Consider the following 22215-nt stretch of genomic DNA (forward strand, 5'->3'; position numbering starts at 1 on the left):
GAGGAGGTAAGGGGGAGAGGGAGAGGGAGAGAGGGAGAGGGGGAGAGAGAGGGAGAGAGGGAGAGAGAGAGAGAGAGGGGGAGAGAGAGAGAGAGAGAGAGAGAGAGAGAGAGAGAGAGAGAGAGAGAGAGAGAGAGAGAGAGAGAGAGAGATAGATATCGGGTCTTTATTATTTCTGACCTAGATTCTGACTGACCACTTTATACTTTAGCTCCTGAAACTTCCATCTCCCTTGGGGCACACGAGTTCTCTGCAGGACAGACATGGCTGTTTCTTTGTTCACAGACTTGCCACTCAGTTTTCAAAGCTCTTCAGGTGACTCTTGATGCCCTGGAAGCAGTGGTCACTCCTCATGCTCTTGCGCAGGCCCAAGCTCCTCACTCGCCCCCTCACACACTCTACCCACTCCTTTTGCTGTGGGCACAATGAGGAGAGATTTTCTGTTCTCCCTCTTTCCACCAGATGATTGGGTCCCTGAGACAGCAGGAAACAAAATCCCTAATTTCTACCACCTCAGGGGTCCTATAAGGGCTGCACCGCCCTCTGTGTCCACTGCCCATTTCATTCACACCCTCCTTAGCTGTGACCACCATTGCCCCACTATCTCCGTCTGATTCTAACTCTTGCACGACACAAGAGAGGACAGAGTCAGTGAAAGTGCACACGTGCTTGAAATCTGTCCCCGATTCCATCGGTGAAGCCGGGACAACGGCTCCTCCGCAGGCACCAGCCTCAGCACTCGACAGTCTGCAACTGGAATCCAAGAATCTGTGGACTGAGTCTTCCGAAACCTTTCCAGTCAGCATCCATCATCTCATTTTGTTACCATAGCAACCCGCATGTACCTCCATCACACTAGACAGCAACACAACCATATGTACTTCTTAGTCTGTAGTTTCCATTAGATGAAAAGCAATTGAGTCCTGGAGATGCATCTGTTTCTGTGTATAACTTAATTTCTGGACCTCAAAACCTTAGGAACAAGCCTAACCTGTGGTATTTAATTTTTCTGGTCTAAAGTTCCTTGGACTTATTAAAATACTATTAACCTTGTTATTCTCCAGTTTCTCCTTACTGCTCCATGGGTCATATTTCATAATAAAGGTTTAATGAGATAAACTCCTTAGAATGGATGCTCAAAATCTTATCTTCCTTAAATCTCTTGACACTTATTTAAAATGTGCTAGAAACTTCACTGGAGACAACAGATAAAAGAAAAAAACAGGGGAAAAACATCTGAGAGACCCTTTCACTGCACTGTGGTAAGGGGACTACAGGCCATCAGAGAAGACGGACTGGCTATGCCCTCCACCTGTAAGTGGCATGAAGGTTCTTGCTTCTACGGTGACGCGCAGCATAAATGAAGCAGCAGTGCCTACTACAGAAGCAGACCGCATCAAGTTGCATCCCCAGAACTGCAGTAACTAAAATCCTTACTGATGAGTGACTCATTACCTGCCCCTCCCCTCAGGGCGTCTGTGGACAATTCACTGCAGATCTGCAGTCTTCAATGTCTGTGTTACCAATGCCATGGCAACAGACACCGTTCAAGGTCACAATGGTCTTCCTTCCTACCAAACTTCCTACGTCTTACCTGCTGTGAGGGCTTTTCAACCTCAGCTGGTTTGGAGTTTTTCCATCTCTTATTAAGAATTTAACAGGTTTTTTTTTCTCTTTTTCACAAATTTCTGCTATGCAGACAGCATGCGAATTGTGGACAGACAACACTTAGAAATATTGTTCCTTTAAAATTTAAATTTATTTTATATGCATTTGTGTGAAGGTGTCAGATCTCCTGGAACTGGAGCTACAGACAGTTGTGAGCTACCATGTGGGTGCTGGGAATTGAACCACGGTCCTCAGGAAAAACAGCTAGTGCTCTCAATCACTGAGCCATCTCTCCAGTCCACTACTGTTCCTTTTAACAAGGTTTTTGTTTTTACATCATAGATAAGAGTATTTTACTTCTATCTATATAACTTGATATATAGCTAGACATAGGACGCACCTTCTGTGAGCTGCAGGGAGGACTGAACTAGGAGCCGAAGTGACAGCCAGTAGGTCTGCTTTAACTCAATAAGATATTTTACTGGCCTCAAGCACAGTCACGAAACGTGAGTACAAACAACATGCATATATTTAAATCCATAGAAATAACTCCTAACTTTAACCATTGGAAAGAAATTTAAACCTTATTATTACGGTCATTAAAAACAGTTCAGTCCTTCATTTTGCCTTACCTGAACTGAATTTAGGACATCATGACCACAATTAAACATCAGTGTCATCTGGACGAGCGTTGGCTACTACGACGTGATTGGCCCGAGACCAGAAAGCAATGCCCTCACCTGAACGTTGTCATAGAAGAGAACGTCGGGCACTTTCATCTTCTCCTGGGCATTGTACACTGGGGCGATGACGGCGCCGATCCTCAGAGAGCCGGACACTATCTCACCTGGACATTTTGTACAGGGCAGAGGATTAGTCACAGCAATGCCTGCGAATACCCAGAGAGGTCTAGTCTGGCCAACCTTGCTGCCAGGCAGCTTCCGGATTTTAATTAAACAGCTGAAGAATAAACTAAAACACTTGCTCTCCAGTTTATATTGCAGACCCAATACAAGTCCACGAACGGAAAGAGCAAGAGGGTGGCAGTGAACCAACTCTCACAGCTGCCTGCTGAGATCACATGACAGCAGGCCCAACAGCATCCACTGGGGCTCAGTTCACAGAACACGGCCTTGGTGGAGGCCTTTATGATCATTCTGCTCACACAATCCACGTTTACTGATAACATTTCAACTACAACGGGGACACACTAGGAGAAAGCAGGATGCTGGTTTCCCAGAAGTCTCACAGGGTGCTTCTGCTAGAGTAAGCCTGCCAAGGCTGTTAGCCTTGTAGGCTTAAAGCCTGTTTCACCATCGTGACTAAGGGCAAATATAATTTCAGGAGAACATAAACTTGTATTCTGATAAAAAGCTAGAACTGGCAAGTATGGCAGTGCAGTACAGGTGCAGCTCTCACTAAGACCACGCTACACTGACGGCCACCACGTCACCTGGAGGGAGACCTGCCCTTATGAGGCTGTTCTGTGAGCTTGGGCTCGTGACCAGGAGAGGGACTTAAATGCGAGCCCCACAAGATGAATGGAAGCAGTCAAGTGAACAATCTTCTCATTCAGGTCCCTGATCCCCTACAGGAAGCCAAGACAGACACTGCTGGTGCTGACCTTTCCCAGACCAAGCAATCCACCACCCCGATGACATAGCCTCTCTGTTTATGCTACCAACTCTGCGCAAATCTCAGAGTTAGTCTGTCTGAGTGGTCTCTGCTCATCTGTTCGGATCTATCAGTATCAAATTTATAATTTTATTCTTAAAAACAGGCTTAAAAAACATTCTTAAAAAAATTTCCTTAATAGTAAATCCTTAGTTCAGTGACTAAAACACCTATCACAGGTACAGCCACTGCGGTCCTGTTGGAGAGCGGTTGCACGTGTGCTTTCAGAAGACAAGTACATTAACAACGGAATTTTTTCCTGTGCTCTAAGAACAGCAAACTTTCAGAGTGCACAGTCTTCCCCCACTTCAAGCTTCTCCTCATGGCTCTGCAGAAGAGAGGTGGAGGTGGCAGAGCGGCTGACCGGAGGGACTGGAAGAGGAGGGCATACAGCCGGCTCCCTAGTCTGTCGCCCTAGAAAATGCTCCCTGGTGGTCCTCGAAATACAATGCTGTACAAAGAAAACAGAATTCTAAACTGTATGGTGAAAACATTTGGGAAGACATATTTGTCAAAATTAGACAAGTTGATTCCATTAGTGTCAAACTGACTCTTGGCGGGGAGGGCGGCCCCCTCTGAAGGAAGCGATACCAAAAGTTCAGTTGTGGAATGGCCTTCAGACTGCTTTTTAAGGAAAGACGTAGACTGACTTCATCAGTGCAATACACAAAAGAAAAGAATTTTATTGACACTAATAACACCAAATGTTTGACTGTCGCTATGTCACCCGAATCTAGCCGATACTTACACTTGTAGCTCTCCAGCTCCGGCTCCAGGCTGTCGCCAGGGCTTATGTCTATCGCAGCGTCTGCCAGGTTCTTCTCCAGCGCTGACCTAGCGAGGCTCGGTAAGAACCTAGTGAGGGGGATGGCAGTGCTCTGATTAATTCAGTGTTTTCTTTCGTTTTTATATAACTTTTAACACACATACTTCATTAGCTACAACCGAGGAGAAACCGTGTACCTATGAAATATAATGCATAAAATTTTAGTATAAACAAAGTTTGTGTAAAGCACATGCTTGTGCAATCTTTAATAACTAAGCTTATTTGTAATTAGCTATATTCATTAACGTACATTTTTCAGATTATGATGAAATCATCTCTTTCATAAATGGATTTTATATACCTCATATTTCTTGTTTGTTGTATAAGTGGCATATCAAATTTTTAACTAAAACAGCAACATTTTAGCCTACTCTAAGTTGGCAATCACAAATTTAAATCAGAAATGGTTTAATGAAGTTTTTCTTATTTTCTAACACAAATTCCTGAATGAAAGATTATCTGGTTTTGTTTCCTTCCATTAAGAAATCTCTCTGTACCTATTTTATAAATATGTTGTTAAAATAACAATCTGGGAAGAGACAGAGTCTTCAACTACAAAGACACCATAAGCCTCATGGCTAGGAACAGTTTCCTACGCAATGTAATGTTTACACTGTATGACCACAACGAACCCACAGAAAGGATCTTCAGTCAGTGATTGCCTGCGCTGTGCTAGTGTAAAGCCATGGTTGGATGCTCCGATGTCTCAAATAAACCATCTGCATTCAGGTTCACACAGTACTAAGCTTTGTGGATGGTTCCCTCCCCTTGAGAACCCCTAGTAGTAGTAGAAGGGTGGCGTGAGCCAGGAGGCATGTGAATGAAGGGTGTCAGACACTGGATATTATTCCCTGTGCCCATAAGATTCTGAGCCGCAGACCTGACCCTGTCTACCCACTGCCTCCTCTGGGTCCCACAAGAGCACTAGGAGGTGTATGCACCTCTAGGCTGTGTCTCTGCAGGCCAGCGCAGTTCTGACGTCACTCTAGGCTGTGTCTCTGCAGGCCAGTGCAGTTCTGACATCACTGTTTTGTTGCTCGAAACCAGGCCCCCACCTTATCTCCCAAACCTCACTGTGTTTGAGTCCAGTTTCTTGAGTCTTTGAATCCTGGCATCATTCCCAACCTTCCTATCATAGTTGTTCCCAAGTCTGGGGATATTAGGGCTTTGTAGGCATTTCTACCATCCCATTAGGTCACCTGGACTGATATCAACCGCACAAAGTTTTGACTTGTCTACTAACTATTCTTGGCACCCCTGACCTCTACATAGCCTACCCACAAATCTCAGGTTGGCCCTATATTGGAACATTTCTGGCCTTCTGCCTAAAGCCTAGAAGAGAAAAGATACAGGAAAGACCAGATGAGGAGGCATATTGCAGCAACCCCACGAAAGGGAAGGCTTAGGTGGTAGGGTGGCAATTAGAGCTAATCAGAGCTTCATAATGGATATCAAGGCGTCTACTCAGAATGTATAATGAATTAATTAGTACTTGTGACTAGAATTCTTAAGTTTACAAACAGTACTAGATGACTTAAGATAATATGGTCTATCTGATAAATATAGCTTGTAATATGTGGTTATTTATTGTATGTAAAAGTTATTAATACAGTTTCAAAGCTTGAAAGTATTTAGTTTAGGCAGTTCTAAAAATAAAATTCAGTATGCAAATGCATTTAAATGCAATTGTTAATATCTAGTAAACTTACAGTTAAATGAACTGAGAGAAAAGTCTGAAGAAGTTTAGGTATTTTTAATCACATTCTTAAAGAATGGAATCGGCTTTTAAATTCAAGCAGTCACTAGACAGTCAGTCTCTACAAGCAAAACAGTTCCTGAGGACAATAAAAAAATCGTGTCAATAACTGTTAAACACTGGTATGAAAACTTATCAGATTTGTGGATTTTAGAATTAATTATGTAACAGTTAACAAAGTGAAATCTTACACACATACTATTAACTTTATACTTTTTAGTATCTTTAAGAAATGCATGTAACTCACTTTTGGGTGGTAGGAATAATTTCTTCATGACTTCACTTTCCAGGACCGCTAATCTTTACTTCTGATTAGATTCTTATAGCTCTTTCCAAAATCTTATCACTAAAGAATCAATTCCTCAAAATTTTTTTTAGAAGCGCGTAAGTCAATATAACATAAAATAAAGAACACAGTAGAACTCTTACAGCGCCCTTTAGTCCCTCTCTAAAAGAGGAACTTTTAGGATTCAGATGAACGGGTGTGGAGTATCTAGAAAAGGAAGGCTGCAGCCCTGGAGTTATTCGTAGAGCAGAAGGGAAGGGTAGGAGTGGAGCCTGAAATTCTCAATAAAATTAGTTCCTTTTCATTGCCTCAACATGAAAAGAGGTTATTAAAAAGAAAAAGAATGAACCAATAGTCTTTTTTGCCTTTCCTGCTTCTATGTTACTCTGAGGCTGGCAGGAAGACGCCGACTGCAGCTGTCGTAAAGTCAACAGACGATGCCTGAGCGAGAGGCTGCTGAGTGTTGGCTTCCACTCCCGCGGATCTCGAGTGGATGACAAGGCAAACCTTTACTGCGGCCCTTCCATAACAACACTACTTAAGAACGCAAACAGTAAGTACTTTAAAACTCTGGAGTATGTCAACATTCCAGAAAACTTCAGAGAATATTTAAAAAAAAATAAGTATAGAATGGTAACCAGTCTTATTTCAAGTTCGACTTCCCTAACTAATAAAGCGGTCAGCATCTCCCCAAGTGTTAACCGGATAATGGAATCGCTCATTCTCTGCATCCACGCCTATCCGAACCTTGCCCAGCTGGGACGGACTCTTCCTTTCGAGCCTGCAGGCTCTGGGTGTGAGTCCATCTCTGGTCACCAACTCTCTCAGACATGCTCCCAGGTGGTGGCTTTTAACTTTCACGGTAGTTACAGTCCGTAACTACATATCCAGAGTTTACGTTTTTATAAAACAAGGAAGGGGTTAATCTTAACCCTTTGTTGGCGTGTCATCTATTTCTACATTAAAAATGATACTTTTCACATAGACTAAGCTCCACAAGTCTCCCTGGAGCAACACGGTTACGAGGAACGCCACGACACGACAGACAGTATCCTCCTGCGCAGACATAGACCTCCCTCACATCTTCCTTAGCTACTTTTGGAGCTTTCTATTTCCGTGCCTACTCGAGAGTGACTTCTCCAGCTCATTGTACTGTGGGATTCTGACTGCACACGCAGACTGGGAGGAGTGCATTTTCTAGCAGTCAATCTCCTCTTCTGTGCAGGCCCAAGGACAGCTTCCCTCTGATGGCCATCAATAGATTGATTCTGCCTTCCACAGAAGGACTGCATGTATGATTTAATTGACTCACAGTTGCAAAAGCACAAGAATGTCATCGATCTGAGCACACAAAGAACTTCATTAGACCGTTGGCTCTAGTAACTTACATGATTGCCTCTTGGATACTTTTACTATAACCAATCATGTTATCTTGGGTACTGGAAGAAAATGTGGAAGATAATATATTCATTTTCTCCTAATGTTTAAGGAAATATGCCAAATATTTTACCAGGAGAAATCTTTGCTGCTTAAATTCGCAGCAGTCCTTATCAGGCTGAAGAACTCTGTGTTTATCCATGGTTTACTAAGAATATTCCTGGTTCACTAAAAGTTCGGTTATGGCTGGGAAATTAGGTTTCATCAAATCTTTTTTTCTCACTTATATGACAGTAACTTAAAAATAGGACATCTAATCCTTCTGGAATTTGCTGATGCTGTTCTCAAGTCATCAGTCTGATCCTTGCTCCCTTGTAGGCTTTTCCTCTGGAAACGTTTAGCACTGTCCCTGTGTCTGAGTGTTACTGTCAGACCATGGGAATTTGTTTTACTTTGCCCCATTCGTGAACAGACACATTTAAACACATAAACTCATACTTAACAGTTCTAGAACACTCTTGGCTGGAATTTGCTGGAATAATTCCCATCTCTTTTTCTTTCAGGAGATTGGGGTGTAGTTTAGCAAGCACAGGATGTTGGGCTCAATCCCCCGCAAAACCCACAGAAGTCCCATCAGGCAGATGTCAGTCTTTCTCATTGTATCTTTCCTTGCTGCAGCCCTGCATGGTTGGATCTTTGGTGCCAGCTTCCATCACTGCGGCGCTCCTACAACTCTATCCTGACTGCTGTCAGCCCAGGTTTCTTTTATTTCAAAACTTTGATTTCAATTTTTTTTTGTTCAGTTTTTCTTTCAAATTCACCAACTCCTGGTTTCCTTTATCCTACTTTTAAACTTTCCTAACATTTACACCTTCTGAAGGATACCCATTAGGTAATTTCAAATGCTCTGCTTTGAATTCCTGGAGTTCTATTTCTGAATGTCCTATCTGTCAAATCTCCTACATATTTGTTTCTTTCTCAAGAATAGTGTAACTTAAGAAAATCATTATTATGTCTAGGTGTTTTGCCTGCTTATTATGTCTGTGCACCACTGTTTGACTAGTGTCCAGAGAGGCCAGACGAGGGAGGTAGATCTGTTGGAACTAGACTTATAGATGGTGGCGAGCCAACATATGGGTACTGGGAATTGAACCCAGGCCTTAAGCAAGAGCAACCATTGCTCTTAATTGCTGCGTCATCTGTCCAACACCTAGCTTATCAAATATTGTGACCTTATCCTCAGATGAACTGTTTAATATTTTGGGTAGTTAAACGATTGATACATAGCAGGCTTTAGGGTTGCTATTCTATGAAAGCCTATCGGTAGTTCAAAACTCTGAATGAGTTAACTAAACTTGTACCCTGTGGTTACTACCCTAGCTGTGTCCCTATAGGCACTCCTACTTGCTCCAGGCAACAGAGAGCACTTGTATTTCGTACAGAAGACTCTTTCCCAACCAAGGTTCCAGAGAGATGGCAAGTTTTCTCAGTTTTTCTCTGGTCACATGAGCAGAAACACTTTAGTTAACAAGGCAGCCAACGTGTCTACTTTACTTTCCATGGAAGGGGCCCTGCTGAAGGTCCGCTATCTCATGACCATCCAGACCCACAGATCCTGCTTAAATAGACATTGAAATCTAGCAGTAAGCCTATCCTATTTCAAAGTCTTCTCGGCAGCTAGTGCATCAGTCATTTCTTACTATGGTTTTACTTTCTTTCATTTTATTTTTAATATCAGATCTTCTGATATAAAATGTCTGCCTATACAATTTCTTAAAGTGCATGATTTAATCATTTTAATTATGTTCATAGTTGTGCAAGCACTATCTCAATCAATTTGAGAACATTTTGCTAGTTCAAAGGCACTCTATTTCCCAGAACCCCGAGCTGTAGAAAATTATGCTATGTTTTGTTCTACTCTCAACCGTTTACATTTTCAATGTATTTTCACTTTATGTGTTTTACTACTGAATCATATCCTATTGAATGAATGCCTCACACTTAATTAATGCTCATCTATTCAGCAGTCAATGGACTTTTGGGTTATTTTCAACTTTACCTTTCCACATTCTTACAACTTGAGGCTGTTTGATATTTATTCTCCTGACTTTGATTCTTCTTCATTTATTAGATTAATTTTTATTTCTTGATGTACTACTAGTTTCTTAAGAAGATCCAGAAGCTGGCTCAATGGGCAGCATTATTTTACAGGCTGTGGTGACTGTTGCATTCTAACATACCCACCATGTTCTACTCCCTTAATCTTCTGCATTGCCTGCTTTGCTGAGTACCATGTGCCTGCATCTCTGCTCTCAGACCTATAAACAAAATATGCTCTAGGTAAAGGCAATAATTGTCTGTACTTTCTGCACCTTATGACTTTAAAATATGCAGTTGATGCTTTTTTGCATCAAAACTTGTTTATATCGCTAATATTTTCTGTTTAAAACACAAGAATGGGATCTCTTATAACTATGAGCTATTCAAGGAATTATGCTGCAGACAGGCTTAGCTCAGCTGGATGCACTGCAGGGAGAGAAAAGTCCGGTCACAGCACAAGGTGTTTACAAGAAAGGCTGTCTAGTACACTGAAGTGTTACAAAAGACAATTACAAATTTTCTAAACCAAATCAGAGTCTCCTTTTAATTTTTATCAAGGAATGAGTGGATGATAAGCATAACTAATATGATTAAAATAATCTTATCAAAGAAATGAAAATAGTGGATTAAAGTATATAAGAATAATCTAAGAGAAAACTCTCTATGCCTGTTGAGAACTGTTACTAATCTTTTCTTATTAATTTTTGTTTTTCGAGACAGGGTTTCTCTGTGTAGCCCTGGCTGTCCTAGAACTCCCTCTGTAGACCAGGCTGACCTTGAACCCAGAGATCCTACCACCCTAGTGCTGGGATTAAAGAGCATGTAACACCACATCGGCTTAGAGAATATAGTCTCTTTAAAATTTTGTTTATCTTATGTATATGGTTGATTTTGCCTGCCTGTATTGTCTGTGTACCATATGTGTACCTGGTGCCCAAGGAAGCCAGAAGAAAACACTAGATCCCCCACGAGTAGAGTTACAGACAGCTGTGAGCTGTGATGTGGTTGCTGGGACCTGAACCTGGTTCTTCTGCAAGAACATCTAGTGCCCTTAATCACTCCTGAGCTATCTCTCTGGCCCTTATTAATATTTTAAAATAACTTCACACAAACATGATTTTGTGAGAAAATTCTGCAAGCCAATTTTTAATAAACACTTCCCAATTGGTATGTAAACTATTAGTATACACTGAAAACGTGTTACTTTTATTAAATTTAGCTATAGAATCAGTATTATCAAGACAAAAAGTTCCAGAACAAATTTGGGAAGCAGCAACACAACACTTAGAGAACCTGGCGCAGAAGACCCACGAATGAGCATGCAATCTCAAACGCAGTATTTACTACTGTATGATCCAAGAAGAGACTAAAACTGTTTGCCCATTTATAAAAATACTTGTGAAATGTATTCAATTCATTCTAATTTTGTTTTGGCACTAGTGACTGAACTCAGGGCATGCTCGACCACTAAGGTATCTTAAAACTTCCTTTATGCCTATGTGAATGTATTATATGAAGTCTATTCTAGTAACAGAGCCAGACTGAAACATTATGTGGTTAATACACTACTTTTAACAGACTGTGGACAGAGACTGTCACTTCAGCTGATGGGACCATTCTAGAAGAGGGTCAGAGACTTGAACTGTGGCAAAAGGCGAATATGGTTACCTGGAAAGGCAGGCTTTCGTAATGGCATCATGAAGATTTTCGTTGGGGTACTGCGACAGCCGTCGAGCAATCCGCAGCAGCTGCCGGGTGGAAAGTGATGCTGCCAGGGACTGTGCCTAGGAAAAGGCACAGACAGTCTGCTAAGAGCCTCACTTCAGCAGGTTACTGCCCCACAGATGGATGTCACAGTACAATTCACTATTCCTGAGGGACAAGGCCAAACTTACATGCAAGAAATGAGTTATGAATAAAAATGAACAGAATCTAACTTACACTTGAAATAGCATTCAGGATAGTTTTACTACTCTACAGAAGGTGTTTATCAATTAAGTTCAATTGCAGTCTTTCAGTGGGGTGGGCGGCAAGGTGGGAAGGCTGTTCTAAACACAGGTTACACCTGCCTCACAAACATCTCTTACGTCAATCAGCTATTCTGGCTTTTCTTCTTCACACAGCTGACTTGTTAAGATATTCTGAAAATGCTTAGAGCTCTAAGCAAATCTGTGGTTTCTGAAACAGAAGAAAGGAATTGTGGACAGTGTAGGTTGCTGACCACAAAGATGCCAACTGGTTTACCACCTCAGTAGCACATGGCTGTTGGAGCCCTTAATACTGTTGCAATAATTTCGTTATCCTCACTTGCCCCAAATTTCACTACTGCAGTGGCTAATACAGGGCCAAGGCCCTGGTAAGCACTTCATGACTACCCGTCGACTTGAGCGTGAAATTCTCTTGGCAGGCAGCACAGTAAGACATTACTGCTCACTGGCTTCACACTTAGACAAGTCAGATTCTCATTAGGCATGTGATGTTGACTAATGACTTCAGTTCTCAAGACTGTTTCCTCATCTTTAAGATGACACTAACAGCATCGTCCCCTAGGATTAAATTCTAAAATGGTTCTACAGCAATTAGCACAGGCCAGAAAAACAGGGCTGCCTCCAGAATGATAGAGATAATAGGAGGCCCAACAAATGCCAGAGATTATGCGGGTGCCCCAGAAATGGCAGAGAAGATGGGGGTGCCCCACAAATGGCAGAGATGATGGGGGTGCCCCACAAATGACAGAGATAAGGATGGCCCAGAAATAACAGAGATAAGGATGCCCAACAAATGATAGATGAGCCAGACTGGCCTCCTCACAGCAAAAGCAGCCAGACACATTCACAAAGAGGCATTGACATAATTTTAGTGAATTAGATTATTATAGTAATCTAATAATAATCAGATTACTGACCTAGTTCACGGCTCAGATCAACAGCATGGTTTAACTAAGCCAGTGGAACGAAACCCATCTGAAGCTATTTGACCTGAGGGGGCACTGCAGGCCAGAGTGAAATGTTACAAGGGGTGATGAAGGCAGCAAAGTGACCCTAGCACCTTGGGGACAAGAGGAAGAACTGGATTAAGGGGCTCAAAATAGACAAGGGAAATTGTCCAAGATATGCTTGCATGAAGGAGCATCCATGATCCACTGTCAAGCATGTCACAGCTCTATGACACGTGGGTCTGCTGCCACTAGTGTCATGTTTCAGTGACATATGACTTAACACGCCCTTTTGGGACCAGGTCAGGAACATGACCAAAGTCTCCAATATTTAAACAAATTTCAACAAACTCACTTACACACAAACATTTGATGAATCCTGAATACTTGTTTTCAATAAATGTGCATTCTAGACATAGAGAATATTTAAATATAAATAACCTTACACTTCAATTAAAAATAACACGTGCTTTAGTGCTAAAATAAATCAAAAGAAAAACACACTGACAAACGATACCAGGGCTTAAAGTAGTCCTGAGCTGTCAGCCTGACTCTACCATGCCACCTTTCAGACGGCTTGCTCTCAAATAACTGTGGATCACAACTGACTCCATGAATGGCGTGAGGCCTCATTTCTAATGGCAGCAGCAGTGTTATGTGCAGAACAGTGTGTGAGCTTTACCAAAACAACACTTCTCTAAGGCCTGACCTGACTGTCACTAGTGTGGGAAAGAGGGCTAGAGACAACTGAGACCAGAAAGAGGCACTGCTTCAATAGTGTCCCTCAAAAAGACCTACTACAGGATGCCTATGACACCAAGATGGGAAAGAAAAGTGGCAGCAAATGACCTCAATCCTTGCTAAGTGGCAAACAATGAAGAAGAAAGGACTGTGGATAAACATTTACTACTATTCCAGAAAGCAGAGGATTCAGGAATTCCCATCCGTAATCTCGCAGATTATAAAAAGTTCCTATTTTAACCACACATCTCTGACAAATGGACCCCAACATGACTCTTCCAACAGTCATAGTAAACTAAGGGAACTTCCTAGGATCCAGCATCACAGTCTTGTAAGCTAATGCTATGTGGGCTTCCCACCTCACCTCAGGCACCCTGACGTCTCCTTACAGGCTCCAAAAAGAGTAATTCCTTCACTGGACAGCACTGACTTCTTTACAACAACAAAACTGCTTAAAACACCAGAACTGTTTCTGTTGAGCCATGTCAGTGGTGAATAAATCACTCAGTAACTCCTGCTCTTGGACTTTCAATTAAAAATTCAGCATGTACTTTAATTTTAAAAGTCCTAGTGTATTTAACATTGCATTATCAAATTTCTAACTGCAACTTTATCTCGCAGAAAGAAGAGTGAGAATGTGAAGTACATTCCCTTGGTTACCATGGTTATGCAAGTTAAGAGCACACTCAAAGAGTTTTCATGTTAGCACAATTATTAGTACCTCAACTGCTTAAAATTACAAAAGATCTCATAAGAAATGAAAATAACATTTCTTCTCAAAGAATTACTTTTCTTATTAAAAAAAAAGTAACACTACCAGGAAAGAAGCACCTGGAGAGGATATCTTAATATATTAGTAATTAATTAATTTTCCATTCATTCCTCAAGGATTTTAGTATCTATTATCTGTCAGGATCCAGGTTAGGAGTCAGAGGAGACTGAACAAGCTTGGGGAATTGAAGTTCTAATTGAAGAGCTAAAAATAAGCTTCAAGGTAACTGTGATCAGTCAGTGTCCTGGGTATTTGCTAGGGTCACAAAAGCAGACCATGAGGCACAAGTAACTTCTGCTTAGGGGACTGAGATTGTAATCTAGCAGAATAAGGGCTCAGAAGAACACATTAAAGGAGAGGAAGCACATTCCAGGCATTTCTAAAGCAGACATTTTAATGGGTGCTAGAGTTAAAACAGCACCAAGCTAAGTGTAGGCAGAGCTGAGGGGCTTCGGCTACAGCTGAGGCAATGGGACTGGCAGAACAGCCGAGAAACACTTGGTGTGCTGTCCTCAGTCTACAGACAAAGGCAATGGATGCCTTAACCAGTGTGCAGAACAGGAGGTTCTCTGGAAATGAACCGGCAAAGACCACTCCAAGGACAACATGGTACTCGCTTTTTCAGTCTTCTCACAGGTCTTTGCTGACTACCGGCTGTACTGCAAGCAAAGAAACACCCAAGGGCAGAGCACAAAGCGACTATGGCATGTCTGTGGTGACCACAGTAATAAGCTCTATGGAGACCTGAGGCAGGGGTAAGATGACAATGACATGGCAAGGAAGTCGCCTCTGAATCACAGGGATCTGGAAAAGCTGGCTGGAAATGTGACATCTGAGCAAACTAAGGGGGCAAGGGAACAAACCTACACCCACTGAGGTGAGGAAAACCCAGATGTCAACTTCTCAAGGCAGGCACTAATGTGTTCAAGAACAGGAAAGGCTGCTTGCTAGCTAGCTTTCACGGGGCCAGAAAGTACTTTGAAGATTGAGAGGGAAGAAAAAAGCATTCGATGGTCTTACCCAGCTGTGAACTGAAAACCACAATGCCCAGCCCGGTGAGGTCATGCAGTGAGGCAATAGAGGCATGGCTATTATGGATACCACAGCACTGTGACTAGACACAAGGCCTGCTCCACAGGAGGGAGCTCAGACCTGGTACTGCATAGCTGGCAGAGTTTGGGGCTGTGGAAGTCACAGGCCCTACTACTACTGTTTGGTTAAAAGGGCATAATGTTAATCTAGCTTCCAAATATTTGTTCATATGTCCAGTGACTAGTGCAAGCCTTACCTCTACTCAGAGATACTTCTTCATGTAGTAGATAGTAGTTAGTTTAGAAATTAAAAACCGTTCAAAAGGTCGAGAATAAGTAACTGGGAGTGCTCAGCCCTAAATGAGATCCCTCCTCTCACACACATATACACATGCACACACACTCTCACACATACACACACACACTCTCTCTCATACACTCATACACACACACACACACACACACACGCACACTCCAGTGGATGGTATTCAACAACCATGTGCACATGGTCAGCACTAATTGGACTCAGTGTGTGATAAAGGAGGGTGATGGGAAGAGGAAGAAAAGAAAATAATGATAATGACATGAAGTTGGAATGGGGACTGGCGGTACAGGAAGAGCTAGAGGTGGTAGCTGGGAGGAGTGAGGGAGATATAATCTAAATACATGGTATTTGTATAAAAATTACTAAAGAATAAATTTTAAAACTTAGGAAAAGCAAAGAAAATAACAAAGCTGAAGAGTGATGAGGAAAGATGAGATGAGGTCCTAGAGTCAACTAGCAGGAGAACTGTGGCGACAGGGAAAATCACCCATGTCCAACACACACACACACACACACACGCACGCACGCACGCACGCACGCACGCACGCAGGCACGCACGCAGGCACGCACGCACGCACGCACGCAGGCAGGCAGGCAGGCACATGCACAAACTAATTGCTTTAGCTTATGAATGTTACTTTCCATGGGTCAGTTGTCTTTGCAGATGAGATTAAGAATTTCTGTAAGGGCCAGGTGGGAGTAGCACACGCCTTAATCCCAGCACCTGAGAGGCTGAGACAGGTAGGTGGATCCCTTGTGAGTTTGAGGCCAGTCTGGTCTATAGAGCAAGTTCCAGGACAGGCTCCAAAGCTATAGACAAACCCTACCTTGAAATGCCCCCCACCACAAAAAAGCAAAAAAGAATTTCTAAAAAGAGGACATTATCTTGGATTAATTCGATGGCCCCTAAATGTAATCTTATATATCTGTAAGAGGGGACAGAAGAAAATTCACAGAAACACCAGGGGTGATGGGAATATACAGGACGGGTACCATGGGACCCTAAGTCAAAGAATGCAGGTAGAAATCACCCCAAGTTAGAAGGAACAAAGAACAGAGTCTCCCTAGAGCCCCCCAGGAGTCCAGGTCTGCACTTCCACATCGGCTCAGTGATGCTGACTTCAAAATTCTACAGTTCAGATTAAACATTTCATTAAGCCATGATTTGTTAAAAATAATAGTGGTAATTTGTTAAGCTTCTGCAGAAAGCTAACAGTAAGCCATGCAGAGTGAGAATGGCTGGTGAAGGGTCAATAAATGAAAGTAATATTCCAGGTCCAACATCTGGAAAGTGGATATAAGAACAATTGTGGGCTGCAGGTAACAGCAGATTCAACCTCATGGGGCTAACTGGAGAGAGTAGCCTGCTGCCAGAGCAGTGGTGATGTCAAGGCTTCGGCTTTAGGCCGTTCAGTAGATGATTATCAGTCAGCAATGAGATCGGGAACAAGTTTAAGCATAGTTATTTAGGAGACAGATAGATATGCTGAGTTTATAATGATCCCGAAGTAGCCAGTTCAACAGTCAAAGAAGTTAGTATTCAGCCGGGCAGTGGTGACGCCTTTGATCCCAGCACTTGGGAGGCAGAGGCAGGCGGATCTCTGTGAGTTCGAGGCCAGCCTGGTCTACAAGAGCTAGTTCCAGGACAGGCTCCAAAGCTACAGAGAAACCCTGTCTCAAAAAAAAAAAAACAAAACAATAATAATAATATTATAATAATAATAATATAATAAGTTGGTATTCATTAAGCAGCTATTAAGTGGATATTTTAAAACATTTGCGCTTGTTTAATTATTGCACCCTTCTTATGAAGAAGATGATTGTATTCACATTTTACAGATAAAAGCAAAGAGAGAATTACTGCCCTTGGGTGAACAAGATGGCTCTTTGCAGTAGATAAAGCTGCCTTGCTGCCAAGTCTGACAACCCGAAGGCTATCCGTGGAACCCACATGATGGGAGAGAAATGGATTCCCATAAATTGTCCTCTGACCCCCCCCCCCCCCCCTTTTTTTTTTATAGAGAATGACTGTCTTTCTCCTGAAATGGAAGGCCAATCTATTAGCAAAGATACAGTAGAAGCTGAAGATAAAGGCATAGGCAATAGTTTAAAGCCAGAACTAGAAAAATAGAGGCTGCTCCTCTGCACATAGGATGGAGGGACAAAGCAGAGCTCAAGGGCCCCTCTGAAGAAAGTCATTATCCGTGGCTGAGCCAGGAAGAGTTCCAACCGTGCTCGAGGCCCTGACAACAGGGTTACACTAAGCACAAGGCAAAGCACAGCATGTGGGAGAAAAGCAGCAGCTAAAACCAGAGCAGGTGATCAGCAGAAGACGTGCAGGGCAAGCCCAGACTTACTGTCGGATCCTGGGTCTCCCTGAGTTTGTGTGTGACTGACAGCAGTTTCTCCAAAGCGTCCTGAGGTACATTTGGGACCTATTTCATGAGAGGAGTAAGGAAAGACAGGGAGAGATGAGGGCAATTCAGCAAAGAATTCTAGAAGCTTGTTTTAACAAAGTCCCTGAGTACTGGATTCATGTTGCAGTCATGAATGAAGTTGCTACTTCATCTTCTTAGCAAATACCTGAGGCCCGACATTCTTTTACACATCCAGGCAAATAAAACCAAGGCTAGAACCAAATCTTTTCTCGGCATGCAGCAAGACCTCAGGCAGGACACTGGCGTCTGGCACACCAGCGAACACTAGCCCCTGCTCTGTGAGCAACACAATTCTTCAGATCCAAGTGAGGCATTTTCTTATGAACCCCAAACTAATACAGTGAAATGCCAATTTATACTAGTTACCTAATTATTGGTGTGATTTCAGGCATATATTATATGATATGAATACATCTGACTACGACGTGGCTAAAGGACTACAGGACTCCTGTGTACAAAGTGGATGCTCAGGTTGTCTCAAAGACTTTTTAAACAAATACTTGTTAGATGCGGTGCCTTAGGCTCTAATTTCTGCACTTGGGAGGCTGAGGCAGAAGGAATGTCAATAGTTCAAGTCCTGTATGGTCTACAGAGTGACACCCAGTACAAAATTAAAAATAAAACCCATTTGTTGGTTATGATCAACTCAATAAACTCGGAAGAACATCTGCACAAATACACATTTCTTTTAGTTATAATAAAATTTAATGCATATAAAAATTTATAATTGTGAAATTTTTTTATTTAAGCAATGTTAACTAATATTTCAATTTAACAGAATAAAAAAGAGATATTAGTGGCATGATGTAACCAAATGTGATACTGGGCTAAGGTGGACACTGAAATCATGGCACTCACAGAAACTATGGAGCCTCAGTGACCAGTCAGGAAACTGTAGGACTACAGTCCTCAGGGATCGAGGCAGCTTCAAACGAGAGCAGCAGGGACACCAGCCGAGAACAGGCCCGACTCTTACCATTTCCTGTATCACCTGGATTTCTTCAGTTTTCACAAGCGGCTTCATGCGATGGAAAAAGAACATAGTTAAGAATTCCGGTCCCAGCCACTGCTGCGTGGCGCTTCCAACAACGGGGGGCTCTGCCAGAGCGATGATTCTGAAGGAGGGGTGGATAGGGAAAATGGATCTAGAGCAGGGAGGGAGAACACAAAATGTAACCATTCGCAATAGAAACTGGGTCATGAGACACGAATCTCAGCAATAAGATGGCCATTCTATTAATAAAGACAAAGTTGTTATCCAAAGAATAGACTTTGGGCTGGGCAGTGGTGGTGCACAGCTTTAATCCCAGCACTTGGGAGGCAGAAGCAGATAGATTTCTGTGAGTCTGAGGCTAGTCTGGGCTACAGAGTGAGTTCCAGGACAGCTAGGGGTACTAAGAGAAACCCTATCTCAAAAAATTACAAAAACTGCCAGGCGGTGGTGGCGCACGCCTTTAATCCCAGCACTCGGGAGGCAGAGGCAGGCGGATCTCTGAGTTCGAGACCAGCCTGGTCTACAAGAGCTAGTTCCAGTACAGGCTCTAGAAACTACAGGGAAACCCTGTCTCGAAAAACCAAAAAAAAAAAAAAAAAAAACAAAAACTATAACAACAACAACAAACAGCCCAAGACTTAAAAGTAAGAGACTGGAATTAAGAGTAAGAGAATGAAAAAAAAAATCACTGATCAAAGTACAACACGTGCTTATGAAACCAGCCCTCCCACAACCACTGCTTTGATGTGTTCTCATTTCTGTAATGCGTTAGCTCTGAAATCCCATGAAATGAAATCACACCAAGTTCATACCCATTACATAGAGCCTGCTTGTTTATGTAGTCATCCTAGCCTCTCAACACTCCCACTCTGTACAAACCATAGTGAAGCTTTACTTGAGGTGTGGAGACTTTTAAAATATAGACAATTTAAGTAAGACATATGGGGTCATATTAAATATATAATTAGATCAGCTAGAGAATATTTAGTAATTAAAAAGGTGAAAAAAATGAACTGAAATACCACTCTTTTGCCATTGAGACAATCATGTTAGAATTTTAAAACTGGTCTCGTTAGAAGTGTCTGCTAGGAAATCTGTGGGAGCATGCCACCATCCCAGGACACAGAGGAGGAAGGGGGTGGCACTTCTCCTGGGCACTAAAACACTTGAGCGTCTGGAGGTTAAAGAATAAATTCCTCTTACATGATCCAACCTGGTGGGTGATAGTGGAATTGATCAGCCTACTAAAAATAAGCAGTAATACTAATTCTTAGAGGGAATATATTTCCTGCCGAGAGGAAACAGCTACAAATTCAGGTGCCAAGGACCTGAGGAAAACAAGACTCCAAATGCAGAACTGATGTCACCTCACTGGCAACTGCAGCAATGAAGAGTTACAGGACACGGAAGCTGGAGCCTCTGTGGGTGGGTGTGGGGGAAGCCAGAACTTCGAAGAATTCAGGGAGGAGAAAGCTGCATCAAGACAGAGGGCAGTACTACTAAGTCACAAGTATAGAAATTTTGAGGCCATATCATTATTTGTAAGCCAGGAGGAAAAATCAACTTTGGAAACTGCCATCTGAAATATAAGACTGAATGAATTACTACAAATTCACAGGTATTTTGCTTCACTGTATCTCGTTTTTACGGATTTTTTTTTTTTTTTTTTTTTGGATTTTTCGAGACAGGGTTTCTCTACAGCTTTAGAGCCTGTCCTGGAACTAGCTCTTGTAGACCAGGCTGGTCTCGAACTCACAGAGATCCGCCTGCCTCTGCCTCCCGAGTGCTGGGATTAAAGGCGTGTGCCACCACCGCCCGGCTGTATCTTGTTTTTAAAGATGTATGCATGTATGTATGATGTAGCAGAGCCTGGAGATGATTTTTTTTAAAAAGTTGTTCTTGGAAAGCAGCTACAGGATACACATATCCTGGGTCTGAACGCCCTGAGGACAGGCCAGTGTCTCGGGCTGGTTGGGCATTATTACTATGGCAGATGCCACATGTGGGAGCCTGAGACTGGCAAGCTAAAAAGGCAGGCTACCACATTTTTTAAGCTAAGGTAGCTGCTAACTAGGTGACTTCCTGAGGCTCAGTAGCAATCCTGGATTCACCCATGATCCTTCTGACTCCTAGCCAGGGGCTGGGCAGGAGGTAGGGGAGGTACAGAGCATGCTTTAACTGCAAAAAATTACAGCTACAGATACAGTTTCTCACTTAGAACAACGAGGGACAGTGAATCAGGGAATAAAAGCCAAAACCCAACAGGTTCTCCCATGGGGAAGCCCAATGTGTATTCTCAACCAAGGAGCAGGACACACAGCACAGCTAAGCTGTAGACTCAGCAGGGCAACTGATGTGAGGCAAGCTGGGTGGTTTGAGTGTGGGTATGGTGATCCCACAGCCTGAACACACACTGTCTGCAGTTGGCTTTCTACTATTGGTTCTCACGAGCACTGCAGCGGGGAGTTGGCCAATCTGAAGGGAACCCATTGAGACTGTATTCATGTTCAGTGCAGAGAGGTCCATGCTGATGATAAAAACAGTCGCCAAACCCCTGAATAACAGGATGAGAAGGACCTTCAGTCTTCTAGGCTCTCCCCGAAGGATTTCTTGTACACAATAGTTACAAAGCAAGCCATTTCCTGAGACTAAGTTTCCTAAGTCTGTAAATTAGCAAGGAGAATCTGCCACAAACTTCAAGGTGAAGCAGCAAACCTCTGAGTAATACCGAGGCCGAAGAAGCTATAATTCTTCACATACATAAACAAGCACTCTAAATATACAGAAGCAAGGTTAGACCAACTTTGTTAGAATTCAACAATGACAACGAATCAGAAGGCAAGATGCAGCTTTCCTTTCAGAAAAGCATGTATCATTTCCTAAGGATTAAAAAGTTTAGAAGGTAAAAATTCATTCTTTAAACATTGAAAGACTACTGGATTTAATATGTTTGTGAGTTCAAGTGAAGTTTGAGAATGTAAATCCTTTCTAATGTTCTTCATCATAAAATGGAATGAAGCAGGCTATATCTTTAATCCTTGTATTTCTTCAGCAGAAGCATGAGGATCAATGATGTTCAAGGCCAACCTGATCTACCAAAGTGAGTTCCAGGACAGCCAGGGTTACAAAGAGTAACCCTGTTTCTCTTTACTAAAAGTAATTTACTAAAAGTAATCATAATTGTAAAATAAAATGGAATGAACCATTGCTACTCAGCATGAATAATCTCAAAGAAACTCAGAAAAGCTGGGGAACATACTGTGTGATGCTAATTATTTAAAAACAAACAAGCTATGGAACAATGAGAAGAGAGGTTGGAGGGACAGAAGGGAGGCCTTAACAAGGGTATAAA

At 42.4% G+C, this 22215-nt stretch overlaps 1 protein-coding gene across 3 annotated transcripts in view; it reads right to left on the bottom strand.

The window, feature by feature from the left end:
• The window catches only part of Vwa8 (von Willebrand factor A domain containing 8), a 319412-nt gene that overhangs the window by 164873 nt on the left and 132324 nt on the right, over positions 1–22215 (bottom strand). For all 3 annotated transcript variants that reach the window (XM_038310723.2, XM_038310725.1, XM_038310726.1), the window contains exons 15-19: positions 18846–19014; positions 17789–17866; positions 11296–11411; positions 4031–4137; positions 2349–2455 (exon numbers count right to left, since the gene is read on the bottom strand). In XM_038310723.2, coding sequence (XP_038166651.1) covers positions 2349–2455; positions 4031–4137; positions 11296–11411; positions 17789–17866; positions 18846–19014 — 577 coding nt within the window. The remainder of the gene's footprint in view (positions 1–2348; positions 2456–4030; positions 4138–11295; positions 11412–17788; positions 17867–18845; positions 19015–22215) is intronic.

This window comes from Arvicola amphibius, chromosome 13 (genome assembly GCF_903992535.2).
Source record: "Arvicola amphibius chromosome 13, mArvAmp1.2, whole genome shotgun sequence".
In the NCBI taxonomy this organism is placed as follows: domain Eukaryota; kingdom Metazoa; phylum Chordata; class Mammalia; order Rodentia; family Cricetidae; genus Arvicola; species Arvicola amphibius.